This window comes from Corythoichthys intestinalis, chromosome 6 (assembly GCF_030265065.1).
Source record: "Corythoichthys intestinalis isolate RoL2023-P3 chromosome 6, ASM3026506v1, whole genome shotgun sequence".
NCBI classification, from domain to species: domain Eukaryota; kingdom Metazoa; phylum Chordata; class Actinopteri; order Syngnathiformes; family Syngnathidae; genus Corythoichthys; species Corythoichthys intestinalis.
The window spans coordinates 37167156-37188229 of NC_080400.1; the positions used below are offsets into that span (position 1 = coordinate 37167156).

General features: G+C 40.4%; 1 protein-coding gene across 1 annotated transcript in view; it reads left to right on the forward strand.

Moving 5' to 3' along the window:
- Nucleotides 1-21074, forward strand: part of golim4a (golgi integral membrane protein 4a) — a 30424-nt gene that overhangs the window by 699 nt on the left and 8651 nt on the right. Inside the window, exons 2-14 of the mRNA XM_057839645.1 lie at nucleotides 8366-8440; nucleotides 8618-8667; nucleotides 8864-8917; nucleotides 8999-9149; nucleotides 12126-12208; nucleotides 13143-13226; nucleotides 13652-13834; nucleotides 13902-14180; nucleotides 14361-14623; nucleotides 14753-14826; nucleotides 14906-14958; nucleotides 20575-20796; nucleotides 20927-20995. Coding sequence (XP_057695628.1) covers nucleotides 8366-8440; nucleotides 8618-8667; nucleotides 8864-8917; nucleotides 8999-9149; nucleotides 12126-12208; nucleotides 13143-13226; nucleotides 13652-13834; nucleotides 13902-14180; nucleotides 14361-14623; nucleotides 14753-14826; nucleotides 14906-14958; nucleotides 20575-20796; nucleotides 20927-20995 — 1640 coding nt within the window. The remainder of the gene's footprint in view (nucleotides 1-8365; nucleotides 8441-8617; nucleotides 8668-8863; nucleotides 8918-8998; nucleotides 9150-12125; nucleotides 12209-13142; nucleotides 13227-13651; nucleotides 13835-13901; nucleotides 14181-14360; nucleotides 14624-14752; nucleotides 14827-14905; nucleotides 14959-20574; nucleotides 20797-20926; nucleotides 20996-21074) is intronic.

Genomic DNA, 21074 nt, shown 5'->3' on the forward strand with positions numbered 1-21074 from the left:
ACCCAGAGAAAAGCTGCACCAGTTCCTCCTACCTGACTGATTACTCATAGCTAAACGTCTACTCGGCCGATTGTAAATACTCATGTTCAGAGACCACAATAAAAGGCACAGTGATTTAGTTATGTATTTTTTTAATGAAAGCTATGTACCCGTCTACACCTGTTTGTTAAAACTACATTTGGACATTAGAATGAAGAAAAACGGATGCGTGATAAGTGATGCACGATAATACTTAAACTGCAGAACAGAAAATGTTGGCCCACTAGTTGTAAAAGTAACCTCTTTCAGCAACAAACGACATAGCAGACTAAATAAAGTTGTTGTAGCTCATCTGTAAGTAAACTTCTCTAGTCTGATAAGTATTCACTCAAAGACAGGTCATAACCTTTGTCTCAAGGTGCCATTTAATCTCATGATTAACCAGGTTAGGTTTTAATTAAGAGCTCAACTGTCAGCTAAGTAGATTGTCTGTCTTTTACTCTCAGTGTAGTGTAGTTTATTGCTCAGTCAGTTGTATCCTGCTATCTACACAACACTTTATCTTGAAGTCGTAAGGTCAGTCAACACATCTGCTACTGTCTTCCTTAAAGCAGGAGAGCAAAATTGTTAATGTTGTTTTTTTCCCCCACAGATTAAATGAATTCCCAGATGTGTTAGTAACATTTGCGACATGCGTTTGTCCAAATAATCCAAGGATTTAGCATCATCTAGTCTTAATAATACACCATCATTCTTGTATTGCTGTAATCAGCTTGTTTTACTAATGCAAGGGAACCCTCCATTTTCCCAGGCCATTTGCAGTAGATGTGGGACAAATTATCATTTAACGATATATCGTGATACAAAATGTCAAACCATGCATCGAGTTCAGAATAACTGGATCACAATATTCAGACTAGATGCAGCACTGCTACATGACTTGGTAAAACAGGTACTCCCCAGGTTAAATGTACCTGATTTATGTGATGTTGACTTTACAACGGCGCAGTCTCACAAAGTACACTGTTTGGTGATGCATGCTTTTATCTTGGTGCAGGAAGCGTAGAGCAGGTAGTACTAATGGCACGCGAGTAAAAGAGCATGTACGCACGAAGAACGTACTTGCACACACAAAGAAGAGCGCACGTGCACACACGAGGAAGCGCGCAACCAAACAAAGTCACAAATGTGTACTTTGTGTGAGCTGTAATTACAACTCTCAAGAATTATTTCACACACATGCTCGTGTCTTTAGTTACAGTGGGCCAAATAAGCATTTAGTCAACCAGCAATTGTGCAAGTTCTCCTACTTAAAAAAGATTACAGAGGCCTGTAATTGTCAACATGGGTAAACCTCAACCATGAGAGACAGAATGCAGAAAAACAGAAAATCATATTGTTTGATTTTTAAAGAATTTATTTCCAAATTAGAGTGGAAAATAAGTATTTGGTCACCTACAAACAAGCAAGATTTCTGGCTGTCAAAGAGGTCTAACTTCTTCTAACGAGGTCTAATGAGGCTCCACTCGTTACCTGTATTAATGGCACCTGTTTTAACTTATTATTGGTATAAAAGACACCTGTCCACAACTTCAGTCAGTCACATTCCAAACTCCACTATGGCCAGACCAAAGTGCTGTCGAAGGACACCAGAGACAAAATTGTAGACCTGCGCCAGGCTGGGAAAACTGAATCTGCAATAGGTAAAACGCTTGATGTAAAGAAATCAACTGTGGGAGCAATTATTAGAAAATGGAAGACATAAAAGACCACTGATAATCTCCCTCGATCTGGGGCTCCATGCAAGACCTCACCCCGTGGCGTCAAAATGATAACAAGAACGGTGAGCAAAAGTCCCAGAACCACACGGGGGACCCAGTGAATGACTTACAGAGAGATGGGACCACAGTAACAAAGGCTACTATCAGTAACACAATGCCCCGCTAGGGACTCAAATCCTGCACTGCAAGACGTGTCCCCCTGCTGAAGCCAGTACATGTCCAGGCCCGTCTGTGGTTCGCTAGAGAGCATTTGGATGATCCAGAAGAGGACTGGGAGAATGTGTTATGGTCAGATGAAACCAAAATAGAACTTTTTGGTAGAAACACAGGTTCTCGTGTTTGGAGGAGAAAAAATACTGAATTGCATCTGAAGAACATCATACCCACTGTGAAGCATGGGGGTGGAAACATCATGCTTTGGGGCTGTTTTTCTGCAAAGGGACCAGGACCACTGATCTGTGTAAAGGAAAGAATTAATGGGCCATGTATCGAGAGATTTTGAGTGAAAATCTCCTTCCATCAGCAAGGGCATTGAAGATGAAACGTGGCTGGGTCTTTCAGCATAACAATGATCCTAAACACACAGCCAGGGCAACAAAGGAGTGGCTTCGTAAGAAACATTTCAAGGTCCTGGAGTGGCCTACCCAGTCTCCAGATCTCAACCCCATAGAAAATCTGTGGAGGGAGTTGAAAGTCCGTGTTGCCCAACGACAGCCCCAAAACATCACTGCTCTAGAGGAGATCTGCATGGAGGAATGGGCCAAAATACCAGCAACAGTGTGTGAAAAGCTTGTGAAGCGTTACAGAAAACATTTGGCCTCCGTTATTGCCGTTATTGGTATTGACCTAATACTTATTTTCCACCATGATTTTCTAATAAATTCTTTAAAAATCAAACAATGTGATTTTCTGGTTATTTTTTCCACATTCTGTCTCTCATGGTTGAGGTTTACCCATGTTGACAATTATAGGCCCCTCTAATATTTTCAAGTGGGAGAACTTGCACAATTAGTGGTTGACTAAATACTTATTTGCTCCACTGTATGCATGATTCGTGACTTAAGACTATATAGACTAGTATACATTTGTGACTCAAGTGACACATTTGTGACTTTTGGTTAAGTATTTGTGACTTACGTTACAAATTCGGTTGCAGATTTATAGCTCTTGTGATATACGTGTGACTCCATTTGCGCATTTGTGACTGGTTGCGTATTTGTGACTGCTGCGGCAGGAGTCTGTAATTAGAGCTAGTCCTCGGTAATATGACAAAAATTGTTCAAAATCTTGTACTTTGGTTTCATCTGACCATAACACATTCTCCCAGTCCTCTTCTGGATCATCCAAATGCTCTCTAGCGAACCGCAGACGGGCCTGGACGTGTACTGGATTCAGCAGGGGGACACGTCTTGCAGTGCAGGATTTGAATCCCTGGCGGCGCATTGTGTTACTGATAGTAGCCTTTGTTACTGTGGTCCCAGCTCTCTGTACGTCATTCACTAGGCCCCCCCGTGAGGTTCTGGGATTTTTGCTCACCGTTCTTGTTATCATTTTGACGCCACGGGGTGAGCTCTTGCATGGAGCCCCAGATCGAGAGAGATTATCAGTGGTCTTGTATGTCTTCCATTTTCTAATAATTGCTCCCACAGTTGATTTCTTTACACCAAGCGTTTTACCCATTGCAGATTCAGTGTTCCCAGCCTGGTGCAGGTCTAAAATTTAGTCTCTGGTGTCCTTTGACAGCTCTTTGGTCTTGGCCATAGTGGAGTTTGGAGTGTGACTGACTGAGATGTGGATAGGTGTCTTTTATACCGATAATGAGTTAAAACAGGTGCCATTAATACAGGTAACGAATGGAGCCTCATTAGACCATTTTAGAAGTTAGACCTCTTTGACAGCCAGAAATTTTGCTTGTTTGTAGTTGACCAAATACTTATTTTCCACTCTAATTTGGAAATAAATTCTTTAAAAATCAAACAATATGATTTTCTGTTTTTTTTTTCTCCACATTCTGTCTCTCATGGTTGAGGTTTACCCGTGTTGACAATTACAGGCCCCTCTAATGTTTTCAAGTAGGGGAACTTGCACAATTGGTGGTTGACTAAATACTTATTTGCCCCACTGTATCTTCCCATCCCTAATTTTCAGATGGGTCAATAAATGGCAAGTCCCTCTTTCATGTGGGAAAGAATTGATCACTTGTAAAGAGAATGAAAATATTTTAGCTTGTGGTGGCACTATTCAGGACACCATACATTTATTTAACCCTGTAATAGATGGCATGGCAGCGGTGACTGTCTGGTTTGTTTGTCGCCTCACTGTTATGAGGGTTACTTCCTGTTATGGTCTTTCCATGTGGAGGTTACATGCTTTCTCACGTCCTATGTGGAGTTTTAATTGCAACTCCAGTTTACTCCTGCTTCCCAAAACCATGCGTGGCAATAATAACATAAAAGTTAACTTTAGGCCTGGACTTTCATGGTCCTTATTGCTAATTTCTGAGGCGTTTCAGACTATGCATAGTTGAAAAAAAAAAAAAAAGTTTGTTGCGTTTTATTTGCCAAGAGGATTTTTCTTCACCTCAGTTCTAGCTTTGAAAGACATACTAAAATTTTTTCCATCAGTCTGATGTGGTATAATTGAAAATATTGTTTTTAATTTCTTATGTACCCCCACTTCAGTATGAAAATAAGAATTTCTGTTTGTTTTTGTTTCCATTTCAAGACTTTATAGGCTGGCACTGTGCCACAGGTTCTGTGAGACAGGAAGGCCTATAAAGTGTGATGCCCATTAGACAAACTCCAGCGGTTGTCACGTCATTATATTGATGGTGTATAAATGGGTCAGCTGGAGTAAATGGGCAGCTCATTCCCCAGTATTGACGTGATTGTTTCATTAAATAATGCTAAATACTGTAGCTCCAATGAGTATTCATTTCTTCATCTTCTATATCGCTTATCCTCACGACGATCGTGGAGGTGCTGGAGCTGATCACAGCTAACTATGGACAAGAAGCGGGGTACAAACTGAACTGTTTGCCAACTAATCGCAGCCCCACGTGTAGAAAAACAACCATTGACGCATTTATGGGGAATGTAGAATGTTCAATCCGCCTACCATGCATGTTTTTGGAACGTGGGAGGAAGCCGGAGTACCCGTCAAAACCTACGTGGCATCGGGAGATCATGCATATTCCATACAAGAAGGCTGGAGTTGGGGATTGAACCCTTGATCTTAAAACTGTGAGATGGGTGTGCTAACCACCATGCCACCTGTACCGAGCATGTGCAAAGAATTTAAAAAACGTGCCATGAAGATAGACTTGTTTAGCAAAGATGTGTTTTAATGTGATGTGTGAAAGGTAGATGAAGACTTCATTGTTCGAAAGAACCAATAGATTAAAAGTCGTCAGTACCTGTTTTTCTTGTTTCCTTTTGCCAAGCTCTTTTCAAGAACACACCAGTAAAGCATCACAGATTAACTAAATAATAATGGGCCTTTGTATTCACACTGTTGAACTGATCACTGAAAAGTCATTCTGCTTGTGTACATGATAACTATTATTGGCTTTTGATTGATGTTTTCGAGTGAGAATAAACTGTAGACAATAAAATGGCAATCCAGAACACGAAAACAACCTACTTGCTGTTCCCTTGCTTTCTGACATCAGCTATTTTGGGTTTACAAACATGCTCAATGCTGTGATTGGCAGTACATGGGCTGTAAGCCACCAGCTCTCTCAGCAGAGCCAATCATCCCCATATCCAAACCATCAGACCTGTAAAGGTCATCTCCATAGTGTTGGCTTGTTTCACACTCTGCTAATGCAATTTCATCAGACTGTTTTGGAAATTTGTCTGTGACCTAGACCAGTGTTTCTTAACCTTTTCTGCGTCACGGCACATTTTTACATTGGAACAAATCTCGCGGCACACCACAAACCAAAAATGTTCCAAAATTACTTTCTGTACAGTATATTTAATTATGAAATAATTTCTCAACATTTATACTTACTCATTGTGAAACTTGAGCCTGTATGGATGAACGCAAAGCCGATATCCTTGCAGGAATCACGTCAACAGCTCTTAGTCTCTTTTTATTTTTTTATAGCAGTTAGGCTTGAAAAGCTCAGAATTGTTGGACAGGGACTTAAGAAATGTCTTTATTCGCAACCATCTCACTGACATCTGACATCGTCTCATCTGGCTAGATGGACCTCTTCTTGCTCCTTTACTCCACTGCATTTTTACGGACTGTAACTTCGCCTGCTAACTCCCACTAGCAGTTCTGGGGTTCCTGTCTATCCGTCCTGGGAGTGGATCTCTCCTGACTGTGGTACTCCCCGAGGTTTCTCATTTTTCTCCCAATTGACTCTGGAGTTTTTGGAGTTTTTCCTTGCCGGCATGGAGGGTCTTAAGGATAGGGGATACCCAGGACTTGAACTGTATCTATTCATTTTTGCTGCTTCATTTCTAATTGTGTATCATATTGCCTCTGTAAAGCCCTTTGAGACATTGTTTTTGTGATTTAGGGCTATACAAATAAAATTGAATTGAATTGAATTGAAAATGGCTTTGCAGGCAAGTAGTATTGCCTCTTTTTGGATTCAGTAACAAGTTTAGCAACAAGGTAACTGTCTTTGAGGGCTTTCTCATTTACCTTTGTAGTGTTTCTTAAAACAGTTGCCTTTTTTCTCGCTGTGTTTTCATGGAGGCGAACAAAATAGTCAGTCGACTTGGTTTGAAACGAGAGTAAATGCAACTGCTCACATCACGTTCAAGAACTGCTGGATTTTTAGCCATCAGCTACCTTGCTGTCCTCAACAATGTGTTGGAATAAAACACAGGAGGAGGATTGATGGTCTCAAATATGGATGAAATGGAAAGGACACTTCCGTGTATATTGACACTTGACGACTCTAATCAAATGATGTACAGTAGACGTGCTGGGGTCCACATTTTCGCGGACAGCAATGTAGCAGATGGCTAAAAATCTGAGCAGTTCTTGAACGTGACACAAGCAATACATTGCTCATTTGTACACGACCGCAAGCTTCTACCTACTCCTTTCCTACTGCAACTTGTAACGCGTGGTAAGTAGGATGCATGCATAAAAGTAACAAAAAGGGGAGAAGCTTCCACTTATGCACATTTATTCACAAAAATAATAATAAATCCACCTTGACCACTCGACACTCAGGAGCTCAGCAGTTCGCACACGAGTTTGCAGAACTCCAACATAAAAGTAAGAAGCAACAGAAGAAGAACATATTCAATGTAAATAAAGCAGCGCCACCGCGTGGTGGATGTTGGGAGGAACGCCATTTAGGGAGGTGACTGTTACAAACTCCGCCCGACGACGTAAAAAAAAAAAATGCGATATTGGACAACTTCTCGTGGCAAACCTGACGATCTCTCACGGCACACTAGTGTGCCACAGCACACCGGTTGAAAAACACTGAACTGACCTAGACATTTTATAATTCTTCTACAACAAAGATAGGACTGTCCGTACAAAATGCACTCTGTACACTTTACTTGTAATTAAGTAATACACAAGTAGTGGTGATGTACTGGGTGTGTCAAAAAATCCCCAATTGATGTCACAAAGTATGTATTTTAAAATAAAACCATGTGTTTTCTGCTTCAATGTGAGCCAGACAATAAATTAACATATCTACAAACAGATCATGTGGAGTTTGCCTCGTTCAGTGAGTGAAATGGCAAGAATTATAGTAGGGCAATTCATAATTGCTTCACTGTGACCTTTCACCAGAGGGGGAAAGAAAAGATAAGTCTCTGTCTTTATCCAATCATTAGTACTCACTACTCAGCAGTTGAACATAGGTAAGTCTGAGATAATTAGCATTTTGTGAAAAGGATAGCTATAGAATTGAAAATTTATCAAGCAGGATGGTGACTTTGATACTATTTTTTTTGTGTGCCACATCTAGCATCTGAACTAAAATAAGCTGAAAGAATAGTCAGAAAGCTATTTGTGGGCAAAAAAAAAAAACAAAAAAAAAACACATTTGTATTTAGCGTTTTATAGACACATTATGGGAAATATATTTTACCAATCTGGTATTTTAGTTGTGTCACTCGTAATGTTAATTAGATGTTGCCCTGGTAACAGTTAGGTTCCATGATTTCAGATCTAATCCAAGTTTCAATCAATTGTAATGTTCACATTTTGCACATCTTCCATTAGTCAATTAACCCTAGTTTCAATAATGAAATTTTACTCTGTCCATAAGTTGTCCATATGATGTTACCTATTCAAATGCCAAATAATTTAAAGCAGAACAATGAAAATTGTCAGGGGTGGCCAAACTGTTTCATACCACTGTATGTAAAAGTATCTTTAGTGTTTGCATGTATCTGTTTATTTAGTTTTTATTTTATCTACAGTATGCTTTAAAACCTTTGTGCTCCTGGCCCAATGTTGACAGCAAAACATCTTTAGTCTTTCGGAATATTTCAATTTGGAAATCGGGGGAAAAATAGCAACTTTAACATATCTTTTGTGCTGTCAATAAGCATTAAAAAGTATCAGCTTTTTTATGCCCTGTAACAATATTGCAGTCACTATCTTTACATTTGCAGTGGTCTATGAACATCGCTCAAGACTGGAGAAGTCTCTTCAGAAGGAGAGGTTAGAGCACAAAAAGGCCAAAGAAGGTGAGAGGACTACGTTAATATGAATGTTGACTTCTATTTCACTCACAGACACTAAATGCGCGGATTTAAAACTATTACTGATTGTAAATTTTACCTGTGGCAGCTGTTAAATTCATTATGTTCACTTTTTAAATATGCATGATGTTATTTTATTAAACAAGTTTTTCTCAATTGCAGATTACTTGGTGTATAAACTCGAATCACAGCAATCATTGAACAAGGAGAAGGTACTTGTTTTTCCACTGAACAATGAAATCCTTTGTTTATTGTCGTATTTGTCATGAAATATTGACATTTTGTATTCAATATGGTATGTACTGCTTCCCTTTAGTCAGTGTGTGGTGTACCTCCTAGCTGTTCACTTATAAGACTGATCAATGAAGAGACGTGTTTTTACAACATTTTGTTTGTGTGTTCACACAGCAAGACTCCAGCAGCAAACTGAGTTCACTTCATGTTCAACATCAGATGCTCAAGGTTCAGATTTGCTTCACCCTGAAGACACTTTCATGCCTATTATATGAATTTAAGTAATGACCATATGTTGTCTTTGCTCAGAACCAACATGAAGACCTCAAGAAGCAGTACTATGATCTGCAGGAGCAGCATCAAATGCAGGGAAATGATCACAGTCGGCTGATAGATGAGCACAGAGAACGCTACGAAAAAATGCAACAAATCAAAGAGCGGGAGGTGTCCCAACTGAAAGGTGCCGATTTCAGTTACTTTTTACACCTGTTTGTCCTCAGCGACAATGCATACTTAATAGCGCTATTTCGTCTCCTTCTTGTGACATAATTAGGAATTACATGTGGCCAGAATGACTAATGAGTAAATTGCCTGTGACATCATAAAAAAATCTTATATAGCATTATTATGTGAATTAAAATAATATTTTGAGACAATTTGTCTATATACAACAATTTGGCATTTAGTATTAGTATTTTAATCTGCCGTTTAGCCCTGCCTGTCATTATAGCGCTCTAGCGCATCCATCAGGGTGATGACAAGTCTTTTTCCTCAATTGCTAAATAAATTGTATGGTCATTACAAAAAAAGTCTTGTGCGAAATGGAATATGAAATATTAAAAATGCATTTATTCAGTACGACAGGGCTTAATTACTGCATAATAGTCAAAACTGCCAACTTCTTAAACCTCCCGAAAGGTATTTTATGCCTTAGGAGTCCCTGCCCCGGCTTCGGAGACCGAGGAAAGAGCATAAATAAAGCAAGAGCTGTGAAAGCTAGGCAACACGCTAACTCGAACCGAGCTGCTTTTCCAAGCCTTTTCCTCACCTTTCGAAAACGAAAATTCACACCGAACTAACCTGACTCATGTCAAACACGGCGGCGGGGTTGATTGCCTTCACCGTTTGGCCTGCCCCCGGCAGTGACCAAGTTTCGGCTCGTCGTTCTACTGCGGCCCGGGCAGGCAGGCAGTGCTCGTCGCTGTAGACGCAGAGGGGAATGAACGCCGAAAATGGTGCATTTTCAGTGGACAAACCGACCAACGTTGAGCGCGTGGCTGCCCAAGCCCAAGCAGAGTATAGCGCTGTCTAGGCGGGAACGCGAAGAGGACCGAGGGGGCTGGAAGTCTGGACACAATCGAGAACCAGAGACGAGAGCGGCGGGCTGCCCGGGCCAAAGTCAGAGCACGGCTTTATCGGTAGGTGACCATGGTGTGCGACAAGCAGCCGGTCGTCGGCCGAGTGAACTTCTCGGTGGACAGGGAGGATTGTCACCCACAAAATGCAAGCCACCTTCTTATTAAAAGGATGATCCCAGTATTTGAGATAACATAAAACACGAAGCTTACTCACTTACAACAGTCCAGTGGTTGCTCCATTGTCATACTTTTTTGCCGATTGTTCGTGGTGCCTGCTGCACATTGGGCTGGCGTGACGCAAAAAATAAACAAATTAATCCACAAAATGAGCTGAATCCGCACGCCTTCTGCATACGATACTAATGGCTGTTTTGTGAAGATGGTTGGTTCGCTGACATCACATTCGGCTTTTTCCTCAATCCGAGAGCGTGGCCGGAAGTCTCTCATTTTTGTAGCGCGGAATTTTAAAAAATTTAATAAATATATCGATCGCTTCCACAAACATCCAAGCGGTCCATTTCATTCATGAGTATAAAATACTGTGTGTAATATGAAATAAATATGCTTTTTGTGTCACAGGCACTTTAAGTTCGCAGACAGCACAGTGAAGGGATCGGGAAATAAAAGATTAAAGAAGAAGCTAACCAGAGCTTGGTTTAAAAAAAAAAAAAAAAAAAAAAAAATTCTTTTTTTTTAAAGTTGTATTTATTTATTTATTTGCTTATGCTACTATTTGCTATTTATGCTTTTGTAACACCTACTCTGTTCACCACATTGATTTTGTTACGCATGTTCTATTTTTTTTTTACCCGTAACTCTTTAAACCATATAATAAAATTGTTCAAATGTCCAACAACATAACATAAAACATATTCTTTCGGATTCATATGTAAGGAGAAAACAGAACAATCATGAACAAAAGTTACTGCTTCTGAACAAAATTAATTGTGACCCCTAAAAATGTAAACAAAAAAACTCCATATGGTATATAGCTCAAAGTGGTTCAGGCATTTTTACCCAAGCCTGTCCACAATTGAGTCCTAAGATTGCATACTCTGTTACAATGTCACCACTACACTGAATACCTTTTTGATGGGCAACAACTGCTGCTGTAAACTTAAATGTTTATGGTCTTAAAATGTTACACCACATAAAACATGATGTACTATCACCTGATGACTAAAACATATGCACTGTACTACCATTGTGGACTTCATATGGAGAAGCGACTTGATTTTGACAACGCTCGTTGCGATCAAGGGCTATTTGTCAAAGCAATGTGAAATTGCACCATGTTTAGTGTTTCTGAGCGGGTGTTTTCCCTTCCATGGCTCGCACAGAACAATATTGCTTGCAAGTGCCTGGTGCTGATAATTTGGCTGTGCTCCTCGCTTTGATTTCGACAACCTTTAAACATTACTTTGCAGCGGTTGTTTACTGCTAACTATCTGATGTTTCAACCCAAAAACAAAGAAAAATAGCTATTCACTGCTCGCTCCCTTGTCGTCATCATGTAAAGAGTGGCAAATCAACTGAAACCCAGTTTGTCAGCAACAATAACAAAAAATACTAGATAATAGCAGTTTCATACACTGACAATTTTTTGGGCCCCGAGTAGTTGAAAAATTGTTATATTGATGTAATTAAGCTGGTTCAAATTTTAGGGGCAAAATGCAGCAGCATTGTGGAGCCCAGCACTTCCTGCCGTACGTTTGTTTCAGGTGTTGTGTGTTGCGTGCACATTTCTATGTGTACTCTGTTTATGTTCGGTGGTGAACCATGGATAGAAATTTAATACTGACATACAGTATTAAAATCTGAATGATTCTGGTGGAATGTTAGTCCTATCTCCTACCCTCTCAGTCAGCTACTATAGGCTCCACCCCCTCAAAACTCTCATAATGATAAGTGGTACAAAAGGTGAATACTGTGCGTTTTCAAATTTTTAACCAAAACTATAATCAGGTACAGAGTAATGGAAAGTAAGACATATCAATATCTGTTGTTTTAAAATCAAAATATTGCCCCTGAGCATTTTGTATGCATTTTGACTCTTGTTCCTTCTTTTATACCTACAGACAGTGTGTTTAACCTCAGGGAGGAAAATAAGCAGCTAAGGAAGGCCCATCATGATATTCACATGCAACTGCAGGATGCTCAGGTGAAACCTCTTCCAATATATACCTATCTTACCGTTTTGCTTCTTCGTAACCAGATATCGGGCTAAATCATACATATGGTGTGTATAATTTATCTTTAGGTATGGAGTGTATTCTAGGCCCTGTTATCTCAAAACAGTTTAGTAGGAAATGGATAAGGCTAATCCTGTTTCATATAAAGTTCTTATCAGAACAGGCATTTTAGTCTTGAACCCAGTTCGCATGGGATTAGCTTTATAGTGCCTATGGACTTTATGGAATTTGCTAGTTACCACTCCAGTCTGAATAGTCTATTTCACTGATAATATAGCAGTCAAATGAAGCCATTTTGGGTCCTTTTTTGGACTGACTAGCCGCCCCTCATAGCTCGTCCTTGATGTACACGGGGTTCGACAGAGCATCTCCAGCCTGCCGTGGAGCGCCTTTTTCGGGTGACTTTGCGGCCCACTGAGCTCAGCTTGGAGGTCCACGGGGGTGCTGCAGAGTGTCTCGGATTTAGGGCCGTATTATTATTTGCCCCCGAAAAGCTATGAAGAATACCAATTTAAAAAAAAATAAATAAAAATAAGGAAGAAACACAGAAAAGGCGCACATCTACTATATTGTTCAGTGAGCTGCAGATTCACTCAGCTAGTATAACGCTGGACTGTGTCATAATGTGTTTGGCGAATACAGTAGTTAGTAATTTGCGCAGAATTTCTACTTTCTAAATTATTGTCATGACGCATTCACACCAAATTTTCCACATCCTGATATATTACTCCAATTTACCAAACAGGTTATTTTAAACTCGAACAAAGCGAGCTTTCAGTGAATATTGCCTTGAATTATATTCTGAAAATTCATAACACAACATTTATCTTTTATGCTCTTTAGTTGCGAGCCTATTACAGTTATTGGTTAATAACATCTGTAATATTATTCTGATGTGTTTAGGTGAGGCATCAAGACCTGAAGACTGCACATGATCAGATCTCACTGTCACTGGAAGACCACAAGAATGCACTAGCGGCAGCTCAGGTAGGCAGCAATTTACTGTAACTGGATTCTTCCAAGATTTGAACCAAATAACATGAGAATAAGACTTCGACCTCCTGTCATTTAACTGAGGTGCATAATTAACTGGGGTGAGGGGGTGGAAGGGTAAGATGATGACAGTACATTGCTCATGTATAATGACAAGAATTGTATTTTTATTTGTATTTCTCAGCTCTTCTGTTCTTTTTCTTGACAATGTAATTTAAAATGGTGTATAACCGAATCCATTAAAACTATGTACTGTAATTGAATGACATTGGTATTTTTTTTTTTTTTTTTTTTACTAATACTCATTTTGTCTAAGGAATACTTGTCTGTTCTTTCATGATAGTTATCTACTATTTTTATTGTTGTTGTTTTTTTTTTTTCTTTTTGAATCTCCTATGCTCTTGTCCCTGCTATTATAGGTACAAGTGAATGCATACAAAGAGCTGAAGGAGTCCCTGAACAAGGCACAGAACTCGAGACAGTCTGAGCAAAACACTGTGCTTCAGCAACCGGATCCCCAGGTTCAGCAGTCCAATGCATTGGTGCAGTCAAAGAAGGAGGCCCCAGTCCTAAAAGGGGATCACCATGATACTGAGCCCAGAGTAATGTGATTTTTTTCCCCCTACTTATTTACCTGAACAAAATTCTTTAACATCAACATTTTCTCAGTTGGACCAGCAAGAAGAGAAGGGTCATGTTCAGCCCCAGTTCCAGTCTCATCCTACATTGTCTCAGCACGCTTTGTCAGAAAAAGAGGAGGATGGCGATGCGGAAAGAAAGAGGGAGCTGGCTGAGGAGGAGATGGCCCAAGCAGGACAGCCTCAAAAGCTAGAGGAGGAAGATCAGGATCAACTGCAAGAGGAGCAACAGGAGGAGGAGGAAGGCGAGCCTGAACTGGAGCACTCAGATGAGAACGCCTTGGACAGACAGATACATGAGCCGCCGCAAGTAAGAATCACTTACCTGAAATTCATAATTCTGAACCTTTTTTACAGGCCGTATATTACAACCCAAAAAACAAAACAATCATTTACATTCATCCCCATCCCAAATACGAATGACTGTATCTACCAGTGTCCCGTATTATTATCATTTTAAAATTAATTCTGTGTATTTGTTGTCCAAAAGGAAATCCAGCCACATCAAGAGGTGCACCCTCAGATGGAGGGCGCCAAGTCCGCTTATGAGCAGCAGAAGGAGCAGCAGCGCCTGGAGGCTCAGAAGGCCGAAGAGCGCAGAATGATCCAGATGCGACAGGACTCATTGAAGGCACAAAGAGAGCGGGTGCTAAGGGAGAGGGAAGCGAGGCTACAGGAAGAGCAGGAGAGGGAGAAGCAGCACCATCAGGAGGCAGACCGACGGGAACAGCTGTTAAGAGAAGAGCACCAAAGGTCAGATGAAATCAAAGTTCATGGCAGACTTGTGTTTCTAGGAAATTCACATTTAAACTACAAAACCAGTAGTTAGACTTCATTAAAAATGTTTTAGCCCTGAGATGAGCTGTTTGTTATTTTTCTTAGGAAAAGGACAGAGTATGAAAACATGCAGCACAATTTAGATCAACAAAAAGACGAGCATGGCATGAACAAAGAAGGTAAAACAGCGTTCTTAACGTCCATCCATGTGACTCTCAATGTGTCAGAGGAGCTTATTCATGTCATTCATTTTCACAGAGAAACATTCTCTCTTGATACACAAGGACATGAAGCTGCCACAACATCAGCAGGTGACACCTTTATCCTTCTTGCTTCTGTTAGCTTATCTAGCTTAATTTTCCTTGTATGCTCTCAGCAGTTATTAATATAGATATAATATATATAATTTTAAAGAATTTATTTCTAAATTAGTGGAAAATAAGTATTTGGTCACCTACAAACAAGCAATATTTCTGGCTGTCAAAGAGGTCTAACTTCTTCTAACAAGGTCTAACTAGGTCTTACGAGGCTCCATTCGTTACCTGTATTAATGGCACCTGTTTTGACTCATTATCGGTATAAAAGACACCTGTCCACAATCTCAGTCAGTCACACTCCAAACTCCACTATGGCAAAGACCAAAAAGCTGTCGAAGGACACCAGAGACAAAATTTTAGACCTGCACCAGGCTGAGAAGACTGAATCTGCAATAGGTAAAACGCTTGGTGTAAAGAAATCAACTGTGGGAGCAATTATTAGAAAATGGAAGGCATACAAGACCACTGATAATCTCCCTCGATCTAGGGCTCCATGCAAGGTCTCACCCAGTGGCGTCAAAATGATAACAATAATGGTGAGCAAAAATCCCAGAACCTCACGGGGGGGGGGGCTAGTGAATGACGTACAGAGAGCTGGGACCACAGTAACAAAGGCTACTATCAGTAACACAATGCACCGCCAGGGCTCAAATCCTGCACTGCCAGACGTGTCCCCCTGCTGAAGCCAGTACACGTCCAGGCCCGTCTGCGGTTGGCTAGAGAGCATTTGGATCATCCAGAAGAGGACTGGGAAAATTTGTTATGGTCAAATGAAACCAAAATAGAACTTTTTGGTAGAAACACAGTTTCTCGTGTTGGGAGGAGAAAGAATACTGAATTGCATCCGAAGAACACCATACCCACTGTGAAGCATGGGGGTGGAAACATCATGCTTTGGGGCTGTTTTTCTGCAAAGGGACCAGGACGACTGATCTGCGTAAAGGAAAGAATGAATGATGCCATGTATCGAGAGATTTTGAGTGAAAATCTCCTTCCATCAGCGAGGGCATTGAAGATGATACGTGGCTGGGTCTTTCAGCATGACAATGACCCCAAACACACAGCCAGGGCAACAAAGGAATGACTTCGAATGAAGCATTTCAAGGTCCTGGTGTGGCCTAGCCAGTCTCCAGATCTCAACCCCATAGAAAATCTGTGTAGACAGCCCCAAAACATCATTGCTCTAGATGAGATCTGAATGGAGGAATGGGCCAAAATACTAGCAACAGTGTGTGAAAAGTTGTGAAGAGTTACAGAAAACGTTTGGCCTCCGTTATTGCCAACAAAGGGTACATAACAAAGTATTGAGATGAACTTTTGGTTTAGTTGTTGACTAAATACTTATTTGCCCCACTGTGTATGTATATATATATATATATATATATATATATATATATATATATATATATATATATATAATATACTAGTCCTTCTCAAAATATTAGCATATTGTGATAAAGCTTATTATTTTCTGTAATGTACTGGTAAACATTAGACTTTCATACATTTTAGATTCATTACACACAATTGAAGTAATTCAAGCCTTTTATTGTTTTAATATCGGTAATTTTGGCAAAAAAGTCAAGAAAAAACAAAAATCCCTATCTAAAAAAAATATAATATTTCATCCAACCAATACAAAAAAAGTCAACCTTCAATTAATTATATCAGCTATGCACTCAAAACTTGGTCGAGAATCGTTTTGCAGAAATGACTGCTTCAATGTGGCGTGGCATGGAGGCAATCAGCCTGTGACACTGCTGAGGTGTTATGTAGGCACAGGATGCTTTGATAGCGGGCTTAAAGAGAATACGACAGTAGAAAAAAAGTCTTAAATAGCATTATTATGTGAATTTGAATCATATTTTGAGACGATTCGACTATATACAACAGTTTAGCAAAGCGCAGATGACAAGAAATTAGTCTTTTAATCTGCCGGTGAGCCACGCCTACCATTATAGGGCTCTAGTGTCCACAACAGGTGGATGACGTCAGCGGGAGACTGGGCTCATCGTTTTTACTATTTAGCCCATTGAGGGGGAATTATTCAGAACGAGGAAAACGTGACGAAGACAGCCGCAAAATGTCATTGTTTCAGTCTCTGTACTCCAATATTTTTACAGGATATTCTTTTTATCCAAGTATTTTTCCCCAATAGCTAAATAAATGGCTTGAGAAGGACCAGTCAGCCCATCGAGGGGAAACTATTCATAACGAGGAAAACGCGACGAAGAGAGCTGCAAAATGTCATTATTTCTGTCTCTTTACTTCAATATTTTTACAGGATATTCAATTATCCAAGTATTTTCCCCAATTGGTAAAATTCAATTCAATTTTATTTGTATAGCCCTGGATCACAACAACGTTGTCTCAAAGGGCTTGAATAAATGGCATGGTCATGACAAATAACAGTCTTGTGCTAAATGGAATATGAAATAATAAAAATGCACTTATTCAGGACGACATGGCAAAATTACTCCATAATCGTCAAAACTATGGACTTCACCTTTACTGTCGCACCTCCCGAACGATATTTTATGACACCTAAATTGGACATATGTCATTTCCCTTCCCCGGCTTCGGAGAATGTAAACAAACCAAGAGGCGTGACAACTAGCTGACATGCTAACCCAAACCGAGTGATGTTTCAAAGTCTTCGAAGCGGAAAATCACACATAACTAGCCCGGATTATTTCATATGACGACTGGGTTGTCGATTGTCTTCGCGGATCGCCAAACCGCCCGGCGGAGAGCAATTTACAGTTCGTTCCCCGGAGGAGGGCGGCTGCAGTTGTTGTGCGGCTAACGTGCAGCTAATGTGCACAAGGAGAGCTTTTTATATGCCTATCAATGATCAAACGTAAGTAGTCCTTTATTTAATGAAAGTTTGTAGTGTTTATTGATGTGTTGTATTGAGTGTATTAATATTTGACATAATACAAAACAACATGTTTACTCACTTCCTCGTAAGTCCAGTGGTCCCACAGTAGTAGGGCTTGGCCAATATCCACGTTTAATGGGAACCTTTTGAAACTCCAAAAAGGCGCACACGCCTCTCCCTCATAAAGCAAGATTTTTTTTGCAGCCGTTTGGCTGGCGTGATGCGAAAAATAAACGTATTAATCCGCAAAATCAGCTGTCATACACAACAGTACGGCTGTTTAGTGAAGAGGACGCCTTCACCCGTACACGTCACAGCGCCCTCCTCCTCAATGCAAGACCAAAGCCGGAAGCAATATTGTTAATTTTACTGTAAAAAAGTAATTAATTACAGTTACAAATTACTTCTCCCAAAAAGTAATTGCGTTAGTAACTCAGTTACCTGAATTTAAGAGTAATTAGTTACTTGGCACAGTAACAGTAACTAGTGATAATTTTCATTGCCCTAGCCCAATTCTTTACCCTCCACTTAACTAGACACAGGGGTATTGCGATAACTCGATAGTAACCTTTACTATGTGTGGAAGTCATTTAAAGTTGTGAATCAACCACTAAAGTTGTTAAAATTGCTCCCGCTGTTGCATTAGTTCCCTTCTGTCTACTTTCAACATGTGTAAGTTTTAAAACTGTTTCATCATTTAAAGATAGATTTAAGTCAAGATTTTGCCGATTTAGGACCATTTTAGATTTTAAAATATAAATAAATAAAAGAAACTAAAAGTAGGTTCGCTAGGAAGGATCTCTACAACAGAGCCTTCCTGAGAGGTCTACTGCTTTAAGATGGCGGCTGTTTACTAACGCATGTAGTCCTTAAAACATGTTGCCAATGCAGCCGTGTCTGTCATTTGCATCTAGTTCTATAACATGTGATATCTACCGTATCATGTGGGCGTAGTTTGTAGGCTACAGTCAGGTATTATTGGAGCCACCTAGCATCGCGTTTGCAACGGAATCTTCCCCACTCCTGCTCTGCTCTCTCGTCTCCGTGAGTCAGTCTCTCTGACTTTTTTTATTCAACCAAATTAGTAACGCATAGTAACGCACGCCTTTCCCGCCTGAGTAACGGTAACGGCGTTGCCAAGATGAGAAAAGTACAGTAATTAATTAGATTACTCACTACTGAAAAAACATAACGCCGTTATATTATAACGCTGTTATTAACAACACTGGCCGGAAGTCACTCATTTTCATGGCGCGGGATTAAAAAAACTAAATAAATATAGCGATCGCTTCCACACATATCCATGTGGTCCATATCATTCAGGAGCATAAAATACCGCGTGTATTATGAAATAAACATGCTTTTTCGTGTCACATGCACTTTAAACTCATCCACAGTGTTGGGCCTGGTGTCTCTTAATTTCTTCACAATATCCCACATATTCTCTATGGGGGTTCAGGTCAGGAGAGTTGGCAGGCAAATTGAGCACAGTAATGCCATGGTCAGTAAACCATTTACCAGTGGTTTTGGCAATGTGAGCAGGTGCCAGGCCGTGCTGAAAAATGAAATCTTCATCTCCATAAAGCTTTTCAGCAGATGGAAGCATGCAGTGCTCCAAAATCTCCTGATAGCTAGTAGCATTGACCCTTCCCTTGATAAAACACAGTAGACCAACACCAGCAGCTGACATGGTACCCCAGACCATCACTGACTGTAGGTACTTGACACTGTACTTCAGGCATTTTGGCATTTCCTTCTCCCCAGTCTTCCTCCAAACTCTGGGACCTTGATTTCCGAATGGCATGCAAAATTTGCTTTCATCTGAAAAAAGTACTTCGGACCACTGAGCAACAGTCCAGTGCTGCTTCTCTGTACCCCAGGTCAGGCGCTTCCTCCATTTCCAGCACACGCCTGTGCACATAGTGGCTCTGGATGTTTCTACTCCAGACTCAGTCCACTGTTTCTGCAGGTCCCCCAAGGTCTGGAATCGGCCCTTCTTCACAATCTTTCTCAGGGTGCGGTTCCCTCTTCTGATTGTGTAGCGTTTCCTGCATCACTTTTTCCTTCCCACAGACTTCCTGTGAGGTGCCTTGACACAGCACTCTGGGAACAGCCTATTCGCTCAGAAATTTCTTTCTGTGTCTTAACCTCTTGCTTGAGGCTGTCAATGATGGCCTTCTGGACAGCAGTCAGGTCGGCAGTCTTGCCCATGATTGCGGTTTTGAGTAATGAACCAGGCTGGGATTTTTTAAAAGCCTCAGGAATCTTTTGCAGGGGTTTTGAGTTAATTCGTTGATTCAGATGATTAGGTTAGTAGCTTCTTTAGACTACCTTCTCATGATATGATAATTTTTTGACAGAGGGATTTTTTTGTTTTTCTTGACTTTTTTGCCGAAATCATCAATATTAAAACAATAAAAGGCTTGAACTACTTCAGTCGTGTGTAATGAATCTAAAATACATGAAAGTCTAATGTTTATCAGTACATTACAGAAAATAAATAACTTTATCACAGTATGCTATTTTTTGAGAAGGACTAGTATATATAAGAAAACAATGATTTGTACATGTATACATGCATAAGACATAACATTTTTAAATAAAGTACTGTATTTTTTAACTGAGAAAAATCTGTGATGGACTGGAAAATGCCTGTAAATCACCATGCTGATCTTAAGCACAACATTTTCTAAATAACATGGTAACGTAGCAATTTGGCTGTACTTCAGGGTGCCATCGGTGGGGGAGAGCTGGACCCTGAGGATGACCCTAACAACCAGGGAGAGGACGAGTTCGAAGAAGCCGAGGAAGACCAATCACATCACCGTGTGAATGAGGATGAAGATATTGTGGAGGAAGATGAGGAAGAAGGGGAGGGGCCTGCAGCACATGCCCAGCATGACGATTCACACCAAGGCCACGAGCAACCTGCTATGGAAGATGAGCTGGTGGTGAGAAGAACTGGAATGCATGCATAGAGGACTGACATAGATATTTATGCTTAAAAGGGCAACACGTAACAATGACTTTGATCTGTGTGGCCATTTGACATCATGTTTTTGCGCATTTGTGTCTGTCCAGATTGCTGGAAACCCAGACCAGCAGGAGGACAATCTGGATGACCAGTATCAGGAGGAAGCTGAGGAGGAGGTGTGTGACATCACTATTATTTGTTTCATGATGTGTATCATGATTTGTGTTTGGAATAGATCACTCATAGTACTTTTCT